The following is a 20534-nucleotide window of genomic DNA, read 5'->3' as shown; positions in this document are numbered from 1 at the left end:
ACCATGCCCAGCTAATTTTTTGTATTGTTAGTAGAGACGGGGTTTCACCATGTTGACCAGGATGGTCTCGATCTCTTGACCTCGTGATCCACCCGCCTCGGCCTCCCAAAGTGCTAGGATTACAGGCTTGAGCCACCATGCCCGGCCTGTCCTTACTTCATTTCTAAGCCTTCATCACCTAACTCAGCATTGAGTAGGACCACCCCTCCTCTCACTTAGACTCTCTACCTCTGTTAATGCAACTTTAGACAGAAGTAGGCTTTCTAGTAGCAGCAAATATAGAAGATATGAATGGGGAATTGTAAGGGATCCGGGCTGGTTAGAGGGAAGGGCTGTGAAGAAAGGAAATGGGATTGGTAATGAAAAAGGGCTTAGGGTTAGATCAGTGAGGGTCTTGATTGCCACACCAAGCAGCGTGGACTGGGGGGCGGGAAGAAGGATCACAGAAGGTTTTGGTTTAAGGTAATGATGCAGTCAGGCAAGTTTTGCGTCAGGAAGAGCCATGCTGGGTCCTGTTCCTGGCCTTGTCCCTAATTAGCTCTCCCATGCTCACAGGCCCACTATGGCACCACGATGAGGTGAGGTAGGGCAGGGAGGTCCCACTCTGATATGTGGGGGTAGCAGCTGCAGACACAGAGGCATGGTGGAGCAGGGAAGTTCCCAGGGAGGCAGCAGCTTTGCTGGGCCCTCCACATTTCCATGAGGGCAATGAGGCTTATATTAATGAGCAGTAATTATGGGCACCCAGATGGGCCTAAGTATAGCTCATTGACAAAGACAGCTCGAGGCAGCCAGCTGCTTCCCCCCCCCCCCCGCAAAGGCAAGGCCTGCCTATTTTAAGACCTCCCCAAAGTATGGATCCTTCCACCCTGGATGTTGGGTGGCTGAGGGTCTGGCATCCAGTGGGCCAGGAACCCTGACCAAGGGAGCTCAGAGGAGCCAGGGTGACCAGACACTCAGACCATCCTCACTCAAACCACCCCCCTCGCCCAGAGGAGGAAACTGTGGCACAGAGGGGGAAGGGACCAGTTCGAGGTCACAGCAAATAAATAGCATTAGAATTTAAATCCAAGGAGCCAGGCACGGCGGCTCATGCCTGTAATCCTAGCACTTTGGGAGGCTAAGGCAGGCGGATCACTTGAGGTCAGGAGTTTGAGACCAGCCTGGCCAATGGTGAAACCCCATCTCTACTAAAAATATAAAAATTAGCCAGGAGTGGTGGTAGGCACCTGTAATCCCAACTATTAGAGAGGCTGAGGCAGAAAAATTGCTTGAACGTGGGAGGCGGAGGTTGCAGTGAGCCGAGATTGTACCACTGCACTCCAGCCTGGCCAACAGAGTGAGACTCCATCTCAAAGAAAAAAAAAATAAGGATTATTATCCCCATATTATAGAAGAGGAAACTGAGGCTCAGGAGGAATGACTGAATCACCAAGTGTCCTGCAGTGAGGAGGGAAAGGAGTAGAATCCAGTTCTGTCCTGTCTCAAGTCAACTTCCCTAGGAAACAGACTCAGGTTTCCATGCAAAGTTTCCTCGGAAGTCTTTTCGGAACACCTGTGACAGGTGAAGGGACAGGATTGGGCAGAAGGAAGAGTTGAACCTTGACACAGCATGACAGAGGCCTCAGCGAATCCCATGGGGAGCTCTGGAACTGGGATGGCCCTTTAGGGTTGTTCTGAACTGGGGCAAGGGAGCCACACCTTGGTACCCAAACACTGACCAGTTATTGGATGCAGAGTGCCCCTGAGGAAGGAGCGTAAGGACAGACTGTGGGTGGAGCAGGTCAGGGTAGACAGGAGATTGAGTGCTGTATCTTGGACCTGTCAGACTTCCAGGGCGAGATGTCAAGGAAACAAAGATCCGAGTCTGGCATCTTGGGTGAGGCAGCTTGAGCAGCTCCTAGCAGGAACTTGGCTGTAAATTGTCAGCAGCCAATGTTCTTGGCAGCTGTGGGTGTGAGTGCCTCAGTGCAGGGGGGGCCTGGGTGGCCACCACAGCATCCACTGTGCATCCATTTCCAGAGCCATTCTCATTCCTCTGCCTGCAGATGAGAACCAGCCCCTGCTCTCAGGAAAGTTAGAGTACATGGACTCCTGGTTGGTTGGTTGGTTGGTTGGTTGGAGTGCAGTGGCACGATCTCAGCTCATTGCGTCCTCCACCTCCCAGATTCAAGTGATTTTCCTGCCTCTGCCTCCCAAGTAGCTGGAATTATTACAGGGGTAAGCCACCACGTCCGGCTAATTTTGTATTTTTTAGTAGACATGGAGTTTTGCCACATTGACCAGGGTGGTCTCGAACTTCTGACCCCAAGTAATCTGCCCACCTTGGCCTCTCAAGGGATTACAGGCATGATCCACCACGCCCGGCCTTGGACTCCTTTTCTTTATGGTACTCCACAGGCCAGGGGATGCTGGGGGGAAGGGAGGCCATCAGTGCTCATAAGGAAGGAAAAAGTGAGTAAGTGGCCAGTCCTGGAAGAGGAGAAAAACACTACCGAAACCCCTAGAGACAGAACGGGAGAAAATATTTACAAACCATATGTCTGCTAAGGGTTCAATATCTAGAATATATATATACAAAGAATTCCTAGAGCTCAACAACAAAAATGACAAACAACCCAATTATAAAATGGGCAAAGGACTTAAATAGACATTTCTCCAAAGAAGATATACAAACAGCCAATAAGCACATGAAAAGATGCTCAACATCATTAGTCATCAGGAAAATGCAAATCCAAGCCACAGTGAGATACCAGTTCACACCTACTAGGATGACTATAATTTTTTTTAAAAGGAAATAAGTTCTGGCAAGATGTGGGAAAATTGGAACCTCTGTACATTGCTGGTGGGAATGTAAAATGGTGCAGCTGCTATGGAAAACAGTTTGGTTGTTCCTCAAAAAGTTATACATAGAGGCTGGGTACAGTGGCTCACACCTATAATCCCAGCACTTTGGGAGGCTGAGGTGGGTGGATCATGAGGCCAGGAGTTTGAGACCAGCCTGACCGACATGGTGAAACCCCTCTCTGCTAAAAATAAAATAGCTGGGTGTCATGGCAGGTGCCTGTAATCCTAGCTACTTGGGAAGCTGAGGCAGGAGAATTGCTTGAACCCAGGAGGTGGAGGTTGCAGTGAGCCAAGGTCATGCCATTGCACTCCAGCCTGGGCAGCAAGAGCAGGACTCCATCTCAAAAAAAAAAAAAAAAAAAGTTAAACATAGAATTACTATATGATCCAGCAATTAATTCCACTTGGATATTAACCCAAAATAATTGAAAACAGAGACTCAAACAGATACTTGAACACCATTGTTTGTAGCAACATTATTCACAATTGCCAAAAGGTAAAAAGAACCGAAGTGTCCATCCAAAGATGAATGGATTAAACAATATGTACTGTATATGCACCATGGAATATTATGCAGCCATAAAACAGAGACTCTGAGACTTTGTCTCAAAAGAAAAGAAAAGAAAAAAAGTAAAGAAATTACCAGGTACTAGAAGGAGGAGGAAAGTTTTTGCTTAATAGGTATAGAGTTTCTGTTTGGGGTGATGGAAAGATTTTGGAAATAGATAGTGGTGATGATTACACAACAAGTTCTAACACATGCTACAACATGAATAGACTTAGAAAACATTATGCTAATAAAATAGGTCAGACACAAAATGACATATGCTATATTCTTCCACATATTGAGAACAATTTAGCATAGGCAAATTCAGAGAAACAGAAAGTAGTCTAGAAGTTACCAGGGGCAGCTGGGCACAGGGGCTCACACCTATAATCCCAGCACTTTGGGAGGCTGAGGCAGGCGGATCACTTGAAGTCAGGAGTTCAAGACCAGCCTGGCCAACATGGTGTAACCCCATCTCTACTAAAAATACAAAAATTTGTTAGGCATGGTGGTATGTGCCTGTAGTCCCAGCTACTCAGGAGGCTAAGACAGGAGAATTGTTTGAACCCAGGAGGGGGAGGTTACAGTGAGCCATGATCATGCCACTGCACTCCAGCCTGGGCGACAGAGCGAGTCTAAGACTCTGTCTCAAAAAAAAAAAGAAAAAGAAAAGAAATTACCAGGTACTAGGAGAAGGAGGAGAAAAGTTTTTGCTTAATGGGTACAGAGTTTCTGTTTGGGATGATGGAAAGGTTTTGGAAATAGATGGTGGTGATATTTACACAACATTGTTGAGTGTCTTTGATGCCACTGAATTGTACACTTAAAGATGGTTAACATGGCAAATTTGATGTTACATGTATTTTACTACAATAAAAGTAAAACCTATGGGAAATAGGTAAATTCATAGGTATGGAAAGTATCTATGGATTGTGGTTGTCAGGAGCTGGGAAGAGGGGAAAATAAGGAATGACTGCTTATTGGGTATGGGGTTTTCTTTTGGGGTTATGAAAATGTTTCAGGGCTGGGCACAATGGTTCATGCCTGTAATCCCAGCACTGTGGAAGGCTGAGGCAAGAGCATTGTTTGAGCCCAGGAATTCCAGACCAGCCTGGGCAACATAGTGAGACTCCTGTCTGTACCAAAAAAAAAAAAAAAAAGTCTTTTCTAAATAGCTGGGCATGGTGGCATGTACCTATAGTCCCAGCTACTCGAGAATCTGAGGTGGGAGGACACTTGAGCCCAGGAGGTCAAGGCAGCAGTGAGCCATGATCACGCTACTGCACTCCAGTCTGGGCAACAGAGTGAGACCCTGTCTCTATAGAAAGAAAGAAAAAGAATGAAATAAAGTAAAATATTTCAAAAGTAGATGGAGATAGTGATTACACAACATTGTGAACTTACTAAATGTCATTAAGTTGTGCACTTTAAAATGACAAATTTTATGTTACATTAATTTCTCCTCAATTTTTTTAAAAAGAGAAAAAAGGCTGGGCAGGCCGCAAGCAGTAGCTCACGTCTGTCATCCCAGCACTATGGGAGGCCAAGGTGGGCAGATCACAGGAGGTCAGGAGTTTGAGACCAGCCTGATCAACACTGTGAAACTCCATCTCTTCTAAATATCCAAAAATTAGCTGGGCATGGTGGTGCATGCCTATAATCCCAGCTACTAGGGAGGATGAGGCATAAGAATCGCTGGAACCTGGGAGGCGGATGTTGCAGTGAGCCAAGATCACACCATTGCACTCCAGCCTGTGAGACTCTGTCTCAAAAATAAATAAATAAGCAAACAAACAAACAAACAGGCATGAAGGTCAGAGTCAGAGAAGATGTGCCAACAGAGGCGGAGATTACAGTGATGTGGGGACATGAGCCAAGGAATGCAGGCAGCCTTCAGAGGCTGGCAGAGGTGGCTGGGCACGGTGGCTCACACCTGTAATCCCAGCACTTTAGGAGGCCAACGCAGGAGGATTGCTTGAGGCCAGGAGCTTGAGACCAGCCTTGGCAACAAAATGAGACTGTATCTCACAAAAAAAAAAAAAAAAAGAAGAAGATGGATTCTCCCCTAGAGCCTCCAGAGAGAATGTAGTTCTGCAATCCGTTTTAGACTCTGACCTCCAGAACATCCTGTGAGACAAAGAGTGCCAGTCTGAGAACCAGACAACACAGAGCCACACAGAGCCAGGCCACTGTGCCCGGCCATGCCTGTTTCTTTTTTCGTTTTGGTTTTGAGACAGAGTCTCATTCTATCAATCAGGCTGGAGTGCAGTGGCACAATCTCAGCTCACTGCAACCTCCACCTCCTGGGTTCAAGCAATTCTCCAGCAGCCTCAGCCTCCCAAGTAGCTGGGATTACAGGCACATGCCACCACACCCAGCTAATTTTTTTTAGTAGAGATGGGGTTTCACTGTGTTGCCCAGGGTGGTCTCAAACTCCTGGCCTCACATGATCAGCCTGCCTTGGCCTCCAAAAGTGCTAGGGTTACAATGTGAGCCACAATGCCCTGCCCGTGCCTGTTTCTTATAGCGACTGAGTGATTAGGTTGTGCCCATCCAGATAATTCAGGATGGTCTCCCCATCTCAAGATCCTTAATTTAATCACATTTGCAAAATAACCACACCTGCAAAATAACCACACCTGCAAAGTTCCTTTTGACAAGGTCATGGGCATATTTGGGGGCCATTATTCTTCCCTCCATGCTTCGTGTCAGCCAGAGCTTCTGCGCTGTGACCTCATCCAGCCCCTCTGAGAGCCCTCCCTCCATGACCCTTGTCCTCACTTGCTCTGCCCCAGCCACACTGATTCTGCCAATCCTCAGCACACCAGACTCAGGCCAGACCAAGTCTTGGGACTCCCACATACAGGGCCGGTGGGGGCCAGGGCCTTAGAAAGCTCCCTAACCTCTGCTCCATGGCAGACAGAAAGATTGAGGCCCAGGCCCAGAAAAGGGAAGGGACTTACTTAAGTTTTGGACTAGTATTTCTAGGATGATCCTGGCTGGAAAACTCTGGAACGGGGTCCAACTACCCCATTTTATAGCCGGGGAAACAAAGGCACAGCCACAGCACCTAAATGCCACCCCCTTGTGAGGCCTTGCCTTGTCCTGAGGATGTGCTCCTATTACTGACTCTTGAGAGCTCTGTTCCAGCCCATTGTTGCTTCATCTCGATTGGAAATGATGGGCCTGTAGGCTTGTTGGCCTCTTTGGTGTCTGAAGCCCTCAGCACCTAGCCCAGCAGTCCCACTCGGTAGACATTTGGTGAGGGGCAGAGTAGGTTTTTGCAGAGGGCTTACATTTGGCCATAAGAATTCTTCTGTTAAAGAGTTAGATGGCTCAGTGGCTCACACCTGTAATCCCAGCACTTTGGGAGGCTGAGGCAGGTGGATCACAAGGTCAGGAGTTCAAGATCAGCTAAGCCAAGATGGTGAAACCCAATGTCTACTAAAAATACAAATAATTAGCTTGGCGTGGTGGCAGGCGCCTGAAATCTCAGCTAGTCAGAAGGATGAGGCAGAGAATTGCTTGAACCCGGGAGGCAGCGGTTGCAGTGAGCCAAGATTGTGCCACTGCACTCCAGCCTGGGCAACAGAGAAAGACCCCATCTCAAAACAAACAAACAAAAAGAGTTGGACGGTACTGCCCTCAGACCTGGATGAGGTGGGCCCTTGCCCTGGGTCCTGCTTTTTGGAAGGCCTCTCTAGCCAGGCACAGTGGCCCACAGCTATGTTACCAGCACATTGGGAGACCAAGCCTGGAGGATCGCTTGAGCCCAGGAGACTAAGACTGCAGTGAGCTGTCTGTGGCCTTGTTTCAAAAAAAAAAAAAAAAAAAAAAACGTCTGGGTGCTGTGGCTCATGTCTGTAATCCCAGCACTTTGGGAGGCCAAGGTGGGCAGATCACTTGAGATCAGGAGTTCGAGACCAGCTTGGCCAGCATAGTGAAACCCCATCTCTACTAAAAATACAGAACTTAGCCACGCGTGATGGTGGGCACCTGTAATCCCAGCTACTTGGCAGACTGAGGCAAGAGAATCACTTGAACCCGGGAGGCAGAGGTTGCAGTAAGCTGAGATCACACCACTGCACTCCAGCCTGGACAACAGAGTGAGACTTCGTCTCTAAAAAAAAATAAAAATAAAGGCCTCTCTGGCCCTCTAAAAGTCTGTGATTTTCCCCATAAGGTAAGGAGAATTCAGGAGCCCCAGGGACATGCCCACCAGCTGCCTTCGTGCCCCCATAGACCACTGTGGATACTGGGCACCCTGGATTCCCTGCCCAAATGACCCAAACCTGCCTCCAGGGCCAGTACAGGGTCCTCCCATGGGAGGCAGACACTGCCACGGGGACCATCCTAGGGTTCCAGGGTGACCATTTGGGGGCCTGTGTACAGAGCTGGGAGATGTGGGCTGGGGTATTTGCCTGCATGTGGACCCTCAGGATGAGGGACAGAGTCAGAAACAGAAAGAGAGTGGAGGGTGGGCAGCCCCTCCTACATATTCCATCATGGAATTCAGAGGAGACCCAGAACTCTGGGTCTGAGCCTGACTTTCCAGGTTGTTATGAAGATACAGTTATCAAGCTAAAAGAATGGAAGATACTGTGTTTGTCTAACAGTTGGTAGCTTGAGCTGTAACTTTGATTTATACACAGAGTACACGGACCTCTGTGTGTACTCCTGACCTCAGCCCCACAACATTGAGGACTGGCTTCAGAGACCCTCCCAGCCCTGCGATCTGACCTTCCCAGCACCCTCCCCTCCAATCCAGCCGACCAGCTGACTGCTCTCTGTCTTCTCTCCTCAGGATAGCTGCCGCCTGGGAGAGGCGACCCGGGCGCCCTGCTAGGGCGACGGCCCCTGCCTTTGGCCCGGGATCATGAAAGGCCTCGGTGACAGCCGCCCCCGCCACCTCTCCGACAGCCTAGACCCACCCCATGAGCCCCTGTTTTCAGGGACCGACCGCAACCCCTACCTGCTGTCGCCCACAGAGGCCTTCGCCCGTGAGGCCCGCTTCCCCGGGCAGAACACCCTGCCGGGGGATGGCCTCTTTCCCCTCAACAACCAGCTGCCCCCACCCAGCAGCACCTTTCCCCGCATCCACTACAACTCCCACTTCGAGGTGCCAGAGGAGAGCCCCTTCCCCAGCCATGCCCAGGCCACCAAGATCAACCGGCTGCCAGCCAATCTCCTGGACCAGTTTGAGAAGCAGCTGCCCATCCACCGTGATGGCTTCAGCACCCTCCAGTTCCCCCGTGGCGAGGCCAAGGCCCGTGGTGAGAGCCCTGGCCGCATCCGCCACCTGGTCCACTCAGTGCAGCGGCTTTTCTTCACCAAGGCACCCTCAATGGAGGGCACAGCGGGCAAGGTCGGTGGCAATGGCAGCAAGAAGGGTGGCATGGAGGACGGCAAGGGCCGGAGGGCCAAAAGCAAGGAGCGGGCCAAGGCTGGGGAGCCCAAACGGCGCAGCCGCTCCAACATCTCAGGCTGGTGGAGCTCCGATGACAACTTGGATGGCGAGGCCGGCGCCTTCCGCAGCAGCGGCCCAGCCTCCGGGCTGATGACACTAGGCCGCCAGCCAGAACGCAGCCAGCCACGCTACTTCATGCATGCCTACAACACCATCAGCGGGCACATGCTCAAAGCCACCAAGAACAACACCACCGAGCTGACCGCCCCACCACCTCCACCTGCACCCCCAGCCACCTGCCCCAGCCTTGGAGTGGGCACTGACACCAACTATGTCAAACGGGGCTCCTGGTCCACTCTGACCCTCAGCCATGCCCACGAGGTCTGCCAGAAGACCTCGGCCACCTTGGATAAGAGCCTGCTCAAGTCCAAATCCTGCCACCAGGGTCTAGCCTACCATTACCTGCAGGTGGGTCTCTGCCAGGGTCACGGGTGGGCAAGGGCTCTGGGGACAGCACCAGTTTTGAGGCTCAGCTGTACCAGGGATTCATGTGGAAAGTCACTTCATTCTGGGCCTCTGTGGCTCAACTATAAAATGGGGGGCCGTTGGTACCTGCTAATCAGGGAGTATTTCCACTAGTCATGCTCTCAACAGATTAATTAGGGACTTTGTGAGCCCAGCCCTGTACAGGGACTAAAATATGTTCCTGCCCTTTAGAAGACAAATCTGGAAGCTGTGCCATCCCAACCCCTCACAGAACCAATTGCATAGCATTCTTATTGCCAGCCTCTGCCTGCCACCCCCATCAGACTGACAGCTCTTTGAGGACAAGGACCACATCCGATGCAGCCATGTGTCCCCAAGGCCCAGGACAGGGTCTAGCTGGAAGTGCTCAGGAAATGTGAGTGAGGGAGGGGAAGATGGACAGATGGACAATTAAATGAACAGAGTTGGAAATAAAGACACAGTCCCAAAGATCAGGACACTGGGAAAGACATGGACGGTCATGTCAGTGTCGGCAGCACCAAGAGCTGCAGGAGCCCAAGGGGTCCTAATCCAGCTTGAGGGAATAGCCTTCTCCCTTCACATGCTAACACTGATCGGGGAACTTGCTGTACACCATGGTCACGTGGCTTGAAAGTGGCAGAAGGCTGAGACATCACTGTGGCTACACATTTCCCCATGGCTCTCAAGGGCAGGGTGAGGGGCTGTGAACTGGATGGCTCCCCAGGGCAAAGCCAGGCTGTGGGTAGAAATTACAGGAAGCAGATTTTAGGTGGAAGCAGCTGCTTCTGTAGGTAGTGAGCATCTCATCTCAAGGGGAATGCAAGCGTAGGCCTGGCCAGCCCTTGGGAACTCTGATGAGAATCATTTTTTTTAATTTTAGGCAGAGTTTCGCTCTTGTTGCCCAGGTTGGAGTACAGTGACACAATCTCGGCTCATTGCAACCTCCGCCCCTCCACCTGCTTCAAGTGATTCTCCTGCCTCAAGCTCTCGAGTAGCTGGGCTTACAGGCACCCACTACCATGCCCAATTATTTTTTTGTATTTTTAATGGAGATGGGGTTTCATCATGTTGGCCAGGCTGGTTTTGAACTCCTGACCTCTGGTGATCCAGTTGCCTCAGCCTCCCAAAGTGCAGGGCCTGAACCACCTCGTCCAGCCTTTTTTTTGTTTCCTTTTTTGTTTCTTTTTTTGAGATGGAGTTTTACACTTGTCACCCAGGCTGGAGTGCAATGGGATTATCTTGGCTCACTGCAACCTCTGCCTCCTGGGTTCCAGTGATTTTCCCTGCCTCAGCCTCCCAAGTAGCTGGGATTACAGGCATAAGCCACCACACCCGGCCAATTTTTGTATTTTTAGTAGAGACAGGGTTTCATCATATTGGCCAGGGTGGTCTCAAATTCCTGACCTCAGATAACCACCCACCTCAGCCTCCCAAATGCTGGGATTACAGGCATGAGCCACTGCGCCCAGCCATGAGATGCATTTTGAATGAGATGATCTTTGGAGTCTAACAAAGCCCTGAGTTCTTATCATTTTGTACGAAATTCCAGAAACAGTGGGACCATTTTCTTTTTCAATATGAGGAAACTGAAATCCAGGCAGCACTTGATATGTTTAGGGCTCTTGTAGTTCTAAAACTGCTTCCTTGGTTTAGAACCATTAAAGAGGGTGATATGTGACCTGGCTTCCTCTCAAAATGGTGTAGTTGGGTCCGATCATGTAACAGTGCCGCAGAAATACCAGGAGAGGGTGGCCCTGTGGGCTCTGGAGTTTGTGCTGCCTGCTTGGGTGACAGGAGGTGAGTGGGTGGCTTAGCAACAGTTTCTGAGCAAGGATGTACAAGGCCACATTCCCAAGGGACAGCAGGGATAGTGGAGCTGGACTAGCAAGTGACTTGTGGGTAGAATGCACTGGCCCTAGGCTGGGCAGTCTGCTGGGGAGTTATGGGAAGGCTGGATGGCGCTGGTGTGGGAGAACTGGATGGCACCTTTCCTTTGTGGAAAGTGGGCCCCTGGCACAGAGGGCACAGAGAAGGGTGCGGTACCTGTGTGGGTGTGGCCCTTGGGGTGTGTGCATTTGTGTATGCAACAGAGAGTGGGCATGCTGTGTACACTGAATGTGTGGGCTTGGGCATCTACGGTGACATGTGCAGCCCTACTGAGGGATATGCTGTGTGCATGCTGACTCGGGGACAGTGCAAAGTGGATACACGTTGAGATGTGTGTCCACAGTGCAGTAGATGCTGGTGCGAATGTCTAGAGGGAGGGTAGTGGGAAGGTGGGTGTGCTCTGTGTATATGTTGCATACTTGTGGAGGAGTTGCCGTGATGAAGTGGCTGCTGGTGTGTGTCCTTGGTGAAGTATGTGGTACACTGGGGGTACTCCCTGAGGGGCATGGGGCATATGCTTGTTCTGTACCTATTGAGATATGCGTACAGGATGAGGCAGGTTCACTCTGTGCACAGGCTGTGTGTAAGTGCTGAGATGTGTGCAATTTTCATCTCACAGTGGCCATCCACTGTGTTTCCATAACAGGGTAAATGAATGGCGAGGAATGTTGCTTGTGTGCCCTGCCCTGGGACAGCCAGCAGAGCCCAGCCTCAAAAGGGCAGGGGAGGTCCCCTCGGTTGGCTACTGCCACCATAAAGACTCAGGGACCAGGGCTGCCCTCACAGCCGTCACCTTACCTGCCCTATCACAGCCCTGTTCCATGGACAGTCACTGAAGTTTGGATGGGAAAACTGAGCCCTTTTTCCAGCTCACCCCGTGGCTACCTCACCCAGGGAAACCCCTCTGCTCTCTGTACCTCAGTTTCCCCACCTGTGGGACAAAGAATAGCCATTGGCTCTGGGACCCCATGCCCCCCATGCTGATGTGCCAGGATCCTCTGATTCCCCCATCTTAGGCCTGGCGTCCCTCAGGCCTGGTGTTCCCATCTGTGCTATGGGATCATAAGCATCTCTCGAGACAGCCAAAGGGACATGACTGTGGGGCTCCATAGAGATGGCTACAGTGGAGGCCATTGTGCCAACAGGGCCTAGGGCATTGCTTCTGGGGCAAACCGAGCCTGAGATCCATGGAGAAATCCGAGGCTGGAGAGGCTCTGAAACCTGGATATTCCTCCCAGCCCAGGGCTCTGCTCTGCTGCCCGTAGTTTCAAAGGCGGGAAACCCAGCACGTGAGGCTGAACTCTCCAAGGAACTAGGGAGCTTCAGGTCCCGGAGATGGGGGTTGTCGCCCTCTGCTCATTTTCCACGGTGGCCCTGCTGAGTCCTGTGCCCCATCCTTGCCCCATCCCCAGGTGCCCGGCGGCGGCGGCGAGTGGAGCACTGCGCTGCTGTCCCCACGCGAGACGGATGCCGCGGCCGAGGGCCCCATCCCGTGCCGGCGCATGCGCAGCGGCAGCTACATCAAGGCCATGGGCGACGAGGACAGCGATGAGTCCGGCGGCAGTCCCAAGCCCTCACCCAAGACCGCAGCGCGGCGCCAGAGCTATCTGAGGGCCACGCAGCAGTCGCTGGGAGAGCAGAGCAACCCCCGCAGGTGAACGCGCAGCTCCACCCCTAGGGTCCCACCCACAGGCAAGCCCCGCCCACTGAGTCCGGCTGTCCGAGAACCTCCCATTAAAATAAGCGCCGCCCGGCGCGGTGTCTCACGCCTGTAATCCCAGCACTTTGGGAAGTCGAGGCCGGTGGATCACTTGAGATCAGGAGTTCGAAACCAGAATGGCCAACATGGTGAAACCCAGTCTCTACTAAAAATACAAAAATTAGCTGGGCGTGGCGGCAGGCACCTGTAATCTCAGCTACTCAGGAGGCTGAGGCAGGAGAATTGCTTGAACCCGGGAGGTGGAGGTTGCAGTGAGCCGAGATCGTGCCACTGCACTCCACCCTGGGCGACAAAGGGAGACTCAGACTCAAAAACAAAAAGAACAGCCCCGTCCGCGTGGAAGGCCTGCCCAGGGACATTTCTCGCCCCTACGGGTGAGCCCCGCCCACTTGTGAGCCCTCCCGGGGAAAACCTCTTTCAGTAAGTACAAGTCCTGCTCACCCGCAAGCCTCGCCCACTAGATGAATCCTCACAGGTATGCCCCACCCTGGGAGCCTCACCTTCCTTCCATTCGGCCGCCCCCAGAAAGCCCAGACCACAGATGAATCCTGTCCCTCAGCTTCAGATCCAGGTGAACTCGCTGCTATAATGATCCAGGCCCCCTAAGTGAACACGCCGTCAGGTTAGCTCCCTCAATGAGATCCTCAGACTGGCCCTGCACTCTGATGAATTGACTTCTAATAGCCCCGCCAATTGGAGAACCACCCCCTGAGCCCCGCCCACAGTTCAGCCCTGACCACAGGTGAGCCGCATCCTTTGGTAAACCCGGATAATGAAAAATCACCCTCAGGGTATAGGTCCAGGGAAACCCCTCCCACAGGAGCCACATCCCCAGGTAAGTTCCACTCCCACAGGGGAACTGTCCCAGGGAATCTTGGTCTCCAGGTTAGGAGAACCTGCCCTGAGTGAGTGCATCACCTGTAACAGCACTGCCCAGGGAAGGCCAGAGCCCTCTCTACTCTTGCCACTGTAACTGATCCCTGAGGGGAGCTCTGAGATGGGGGAGGGAGGTGAATCCAGAAGCCAAAGAGTAATGGACAGCCTTTGCCTGTCCCAGTGCCTTCCTGAAATTCACCAGCCAACCCCTATGGTGTTGTGCTGTAAGATTTGGAGCAGTGAGAGAGAACAAGCTTATTCCTAGATCTTCAACTACAGGCGACAGGAGCCAAGGCTTCATGGAGGAGGTGGCCTGAGAAGCCTGGGACAGAGGGAAGAGAACAGGTCAGGTAACACTGGTACCTAGGCAGGAAGAAGGCAGTGTTCTCGGAGCAGCCAGGAGTCTAGGTGGCTGGGCAGAAGACAGGGAATGGCCTCCAGTTTGCAATTCAGGATACCACCAGCCAATCCCAGGTCTGTCCCTGTCTGAACCTTAGTTTCTCCATCTTTTGGGGGGGGTTGGGGGTGGGGAACAGGGTCTCACTATGTCACCAGGTTGGAGTGCAGTAGTGCAATCATGGCTCACTGCAACCTCAACCTCCTGTGCTCAAGCGATCCTCCCACCTCAGCATCCTGAGTAACTGGGACTACAGGCATGGGCTACCATGCCCAGCTAATTTTTTTTTTTCTAGGTAGAGTTTTCTTCTTGTTGCCCAGGCTGGAGTACAGTGGCGTGATCTCGGCTTACTGCAACCTCCACCTCCCGGGATTCAAGCGATTCCCCTGCCTCAGCCACCCTAGTCTGGGATTACAGGTGCCCACTACCATGCCCAGCTAATTTTTTGTATTTTTAGTAGAGAAGGGATTTCATTATGTTGGCCAGGCTGGTCTCAAACTCCTGATCTCACACAATCCACTCGCCTTGGCCTCCCAAAGTTCTGGGATTACAGGCATGAGCCACTATGCCCAGCCAATTTTTTTTTTTCTCTATTATTCTTCTCCACCTTGGTGGAGAACAACAGCCAAATTTTTTAAAATAATTTTTTGTGGCTGGGTGTGGTGGCTCACACCTATAATCCCAGCACTTTGGGAGGCCAAGGCAGGCAGATCACTTGGGGTCAGGAGTTAGACACCAGCCTGGTCAACATGGCAAAACCACATATCTACTAAAAATATAAACATTAGAGGAGCTTGGTGGTGCACGCCTGTAATCCCAGCTACTAGTGAGGTTGAGGCACAAGTGTCATTTGAATCTGGGAGGCAGAGGTTGCAGGGAGCTGAGATAGTGTCACTGCACTCCAGCCTGGGCAACAGAGCAAGACTCTGTCCCCCTCACAAGAAAAAAAAAAAAAAGAAATATATATATATGGAGAGAGAGAGAAAAGTTGGGGCCTCACTATGTTGCCCAGAGTGGTGCTGAACTCCTCGGCTCAAGTGATCCTTCTGCCTTGGCCTCCCAAAATGCTGGGATTATAGGTGTGAGCCACCATGCCTGGTCAGTTTCCCCATCTTTTTGTTGGAGACGGAGTCTCACTCTGTCGCCCAGGCTGGAGTGCAGTGGCACAAACTCGGCTCACTGCAACCTGTACCTCCCAGGTTCAAGCAATTCTCCTGCCTCAGCCTCCCAGGTAGCTGGGATTAGAGGTGCACAGCACCATGCCAAGCTAATTTTTGTATTTTAGTAGACACAGGGTTTCACCATGTTGGCCAGGCTGGTCTTGAATTTCTGACCTCAGGTGATCTGCCTGCCTTGGTCTCCCAAAGTGCTAGGATTACAGGCATGAGCCACTGCACCCAGCCCAGTTTCCCCATCTTTAAGTGAAGAGGCTGAGCTGGAGGATCTCTAAGATCTCTTCTAGTACTGAGATCCTACAGTTCTATGAGTCAGTGGGCACTAAGGTGGGAAAGGCAGGAAGCCTGGGGTTTAGGCCTAGAATTTGGGGGAAGCAATAATAACAGTAGTAGTAGTAGCAGTAATGGTTAACAGCTGCTGTGTGTTAGCACTTGCCCACTGGCCACTGTGCCTGACCTGGTACCCTTTAATCTGCATTACTGAATGAATCCTCACTGCTGCCCCAGCAAGCAGGCAGTGTCATCCACATTTTAGAGATGAGGCAACTGAAACTTAAGTAAGGAGTCATGACTTGCCCAGGGCCACCCAGTAGAGAAAGCTGGATTCCAATCCAAACCCTTCTGTATCAGGGGCCCGAGATATAGGATGCTTGGATTTTATCCCCAGAACAAGGATTGGGAGAGGCCCAGGGTCAGGTAGATGTGAGACAGATTGAAGAGCTGGGGCCATGGAGGTACTGGGTAAGTCTAGGGGCCTGATAGAAGCCACTTGAACATCGCAGCGGAGCTGATACCCTTTGGGAACCCCAGACTGTAGAACTTGATCCACATCTATCCAGCCTCTGGAAATGTCCCGAGTTTGCAGGGAGGAAGGAAAGGAGCTGTAGAATTGGGCAGGGCCAGCCTTGGGCCTTAAACAATCAAATGCAGGCTGGTGCTGCCACCCCGTGGCTGCAGGGGGCATCACGGGTGCGGACCACCTGTGCATCACAGATGGTCAAGGCCTCCAAAAGCTGGGTGTTCTCCCTTTGCTCATCACCCTCACACTGCCTAGGCTGGCAGTGACTTCCCTCTGCCACTGGATGACCATGGCCAGTCTTTTTCCCTCTGGGCCTCAGTTTCCCAGGCTGAACAATTGGTGGGCTGAGCCCTGTCTGCTCCCCACTCCCCACCAGGAGTCTGGACCGCCTGGATTCAGTGGACATGCTGCTGCCCTCCAAGTGTCCGAGCTGGGAAGAGGACTACACCCCCGTCAGCGACAGCCTCAACGACTCCAGCTGCATCAGCCAGGTGAGGGTAGCAGGCAGGCTGGAGGGTCAGGGGGCTTGGGAGAGCACTGACTCCCATCTGGGAGGAGGACTGATGTCCAGGCCGAGCCCCTGCTGAGTGACCCTCAGATGTCTGCACTGTGCTTCTGTTTGGCCCTTGTTCCCAAAGCCTCCTGTATGTGTCTCTGCCCCACCAACTGTCCTGTGGCTAGAGAGCACAGTTATGAAGCCTGACCCAGGATGCCAAGGAAAGAAGCCCACACCACCGCTGTAAACACAGGCTGCCAGCGGGGCACTGGGCCGTGTCACTTCTCACTGGGTTCAGAACCATGAGGATAGGGAACTGGAGACCTGGGTTTGAGTCCTAGTTTTGTCACTTGACAGTATGAACCCAGGATAGTCACCATCCCTTCCTGAGCCTCGGTTTCCTGATTTACCAGGAGGGTGAACATTTCTATTCGGGGGCTATTGAGAAGAATAAGTGGAATCGTGATTGCCATGTGCTCAGCAGGAGGCAGCTGCCTTTCTGGTTATTATTAGCATCTTGTGTGACCTCCAGCAAGTGACTGCTCTACTTTGGACCTCTATGCCCACCTGCTCAGTGGGCAGTTGGGCTCCCAGGTACAGGCAGCTCTGCCTGTGTCAGTGAGGAGCACACTGTGCTGCACATTGGATTCTTATGCCACCCTCTCAACCTTCAGCTCCTTGAGTCCCCCACCACCCCTAGAGGTGGCCTTGTTTTCCATATCCCCATTTCATAGGTGAGGCAACTGAGGCTGAGAGAGGTGAGGTCATGCAGCTAGGAGAACTCAAAGTTGGTCAGGGATCTGGAGCTGTCCAACTCGGACCTGGACCTCAGCTCCTGCCATGTACTCAGCACTTTAGGGTTTGCAAAGGGAGAGCCAGCTAGAACCGAAAGGCACCCCTATGGTGTGGATGGGGAGATGAGGCTCCAAGAGGGGCAGACGCCTGCTAGTAGTAGTAGACAGTGGGCCAGCGAGGTGCAGGCCCAGGGCCAGGGCTAGAGGACAGCTTAGAAGGTGTTGGGACCCCCAACTCCTCACAACTCCATTATTCCTGGCCTGGCCAAGCCCCTCCTCCAGCCCCTGAGACATGGGGAAAGGTAGAGTGCCCCAGCCCTGGGAACCCCCTGCCCCTGCCACCCTCATCCAGGCCCCACCAAGTCACACCTGAATGGCTGTTCTCCAATCCATACTCAGTGGCAAAGGGAGCTGTCAAAGCCACACCCCTGCTCCAAACCCTCCCTTGGCTCCCACCTGTTCCGGCAGGAAAGACAGAGTCCTTCCTTGGACCTGCGAAGCCCTGTTAAGACCTAGGCCCTGCCTCCCTGTCAGACCCCATCCCTTGCCCTGCTCCACCCACACCGGCCTCCTTTCTGCTCCTGCAGGCCACGTCATTCTGCCCCGAGCTCTCTGCTCTTGCTGTTCCCTCTTGCAGGAGCTCTCTTCTCAAATCTTTGCACAACTGGCTCCTCCTCGAGTTTCAGGTCTTGGCTCGAATATCACCTCCTCAGAGAGGCCGCCTGTGATCGCTGTGTCTAAAGTAGCCCTCCCAGGTGCTGTTCCCTTACCCCTGCTTAACTATCACTGCCTGGAATTAGAATCATTTGCTTATTTACTGAATGTCTGTCTCCCTCTTAAAACTGGGATCTCCTGGGGGTGGGGCCCTTGCTGTCTTGTTCCCTGCAGTGTCCTCAGCACCTGGCACAGTGCCTGGCACAGGGCAGATGCTCAGTAGGTGTTTGAGGAGTAGATGGAATCCTTCCCTGTCTCTCCCATCCCACCACGTTCTCTCGTCTCAGTCTTCCCCCTGTGTCTGTCTCCGTCTGTTTTTCTCTCTCTCTTCTCTCTGCCCTCATTCACATTTTTCTCTGACTCTCTCCAGTGTGTCTCCATCTCCATGTCTCTCTCTCTGTCTGTCTGTCCCTCTGCACATCCCATCTCCACCCCTGCCTGGGCCTGGCACCTGGGACACCTTTGACCTCTAACTATACAAAAAGGCTTATGAACGGGCCAGGCTGGGACCACAGCAGGCCTCACCCACCACCCGCTGCCCAGTCCCCAGAGATATCTGAGCCTGGGGAAGAGCAGGCTCTGGGGTCCATTCCTAATCTGTATCTCCAGGTGGGCTGCCTGCCAGATAAGAGGCAGCAGGCAGAGCATCCATGGTTCCAGGGGCTAGACCTAAAGAAGGATTTTTATTTAATTTATTTTTATTTTTATGTGTTTATTTTTTTGAGATGGAGTTTCACTCTTGTTGCCTAGGCTGGCTGGAGTGCAGTGGCATGATCTTGGCTCACTACAACCTCCACCTCCCAGGTTGAAGTGATTCTCCTGTCTCAGCCTCCCAAGTAGCAGGGATTACAGGCATGCACCACCACGCCTGGCTAATTTTGTGTTTTTAGTAAAGACGGGGTTTCTCCATGTTGGTCAGGGTGGTCTCAAACTCTGGACCTCAGGTGATCTGCCTGCCTTGGCTTCCCAAAGTGCTGGGATTACAGGCATGAACCACCATGCCCAGCCAAGCAGGACTTTGAAACAGCAGATTATAAGTCCTCGGTAATGCCCAGCCCCAGAAGGAGTGAGCCTCCTATCCCTGGAAGAAGCCAAGTGAGACCTCCTAGCCCTGGGTCCCAGCCAGTCTGGGGAGGAGGTTATACCAGCCAGCTTCAAGTTTCCTTGCAGCTGACCCTGAATCCCTCACCCCAGCCCCAGCCCTGACCCTCCCATAACCCTCACCCTCTCTTTCCTGCAGATTTTTGGACAGGCCTCCCTGATCCCCCAGTTGTTTGGCCATGATCAGCAGGTCAGTATGTTTGCCCTTCTCTTGCACCCCGATCCCAGTATCTAGGCCTGGGTCTTAGGCCTGCCCTCTAGGTGGTCCCAGCACCCAGCTCAGGCCAGTACAAGCAGAGCTGTCACCAGGAATGCCACTTCCAATGGATGGAGTTAGGTTCACATTGGTGTTCTGACCCTCCTCCCCTACCCTTATTGCTTCACCTCTGTGTGCCTCAGTTTCTTCCTCTCAAAAATGAAGAATGAGACACGTGCTGTGGATGGGGCAAGAAATAACTCCAGGACTCCTGCCCTCCTCTCCTGAAAAGCCCGAGTCAGGCCTGGGGAGACTGTTTGAGTCGGACAGGTCAGGGGCTGGGGGCTGGTGATATTAGCTTCCAGGACCCAGCCCCCAGATCCCTTGACGTTTTTCCTTTCTGGAGCCCCAGGGCGGCATTTAAGGATGTTGGGGTGTTGGAGTGAGTGTGGAGACTTTCTAGCTTCACACAGGTTGGCGAGATGGTGCCACTCATGGTACTGTCTGGCTGCCTGGAGGGCACCGCCTCCCAGACACTACTATCCTGCCCCTGCATGTGGCTCCCTCCTCCCTCCAAAGCCAAAGACCAAAAACCAGGGGCAAGAAAAGTACTTCGAGATCAACCCCACTTTGTAGCCAGGAGGGGACAAGGGACTTGTGAAGGCCACACATCCCACAGGGGCAAAACTAGGGCCAGACCTCCAGCTCCTAATTCCAGCCGTGGATGCCTCGTGGGACCCTCTCCCCCATGTCACAGGAGCTGTATGTTCCTCTTGAACACGATTCAAGAAGTTGTTTAAAGAGCCCACAGTGGGGCAAGCAACCTCTTCTGCACCTACCTTTAATAGACGAGTGGTAAGGGTGTGATGTGTTTGTTTTTGTTTGTTTTTTGAGACGGAGTTTCACTCTTGTTACCCAGGCTAGAGTGCAATGGCGCAATCTCGGCTCACCACAACCTCCGCCTCCTGGGTTCAGGCAATTCTCCTGCCTCAGCCTCCTGAGTAGCTGGGATTACAGGCACGCGCCACCATGCCCAGCTGATTTTTTGTATTTTTAGTAGAGACGGGGTTT

General features: G+C 52.4%; 1 protein-coding gene across 7 annotated transcripts in view; it reads left to right on the top strand.

Moving 5' to 3' along the window:
• The window catches only part of DLGAP4 (DLG associated protein 4), a 227761-nt gene that overhangs the window by 114804 nt on the left and 92423 nt on the right, over nucleotides 1-20534 (top strand). For 6 of the 7 annotated variants that reach the window (XM_037732794.1, XM_017512532.2, XM_037732790.1 and 3 more), the window contains exons 3-6: nucleotides 8199-9269; nucleotides 12608-12849; nucleotides 16539-16653; nucleotides 19407-19457. In XM_037732794.1, the coding sequence (XP_037588722.1) occupies nucleotides 8271-9269; nucleotides 12608-12849; nucleotides 16539-16653; nucleotides 19407-19457 (1407 nt within the window). In that variant the 5' untranslated portion in view covers nucleotides 8199-8270. The remainder of the gene's footprint in view (nucleotides 1-8198; nucleotides 9270-12607; nucleotides 12850-16538; nucleotides 16654-19406; nucleotides 19458-20534) is intronic. The other variant, XM_017512516.2, reaches the window with a different exon arrangement.

This window comes from Cebus imitator, unplaced genomic scaffold (assembly GCF_001604975.1).
Source record: "Cebus imitator isolate Cc_AM_T3 unplaced genomic scaffold, Cebus_imitator-1.0 Scaffold18, whole genome shotgun sequence".
In the NCBI taxonomy this organism is placed as follows: Eukaryota; Metazoa; Chordata; class Mammalia; order Primates; family Cebidae; genus Cebus; species Cebus imitator.
This window is presented reverse-complemented; position numbering and strand designations above follow the sequence as displayed.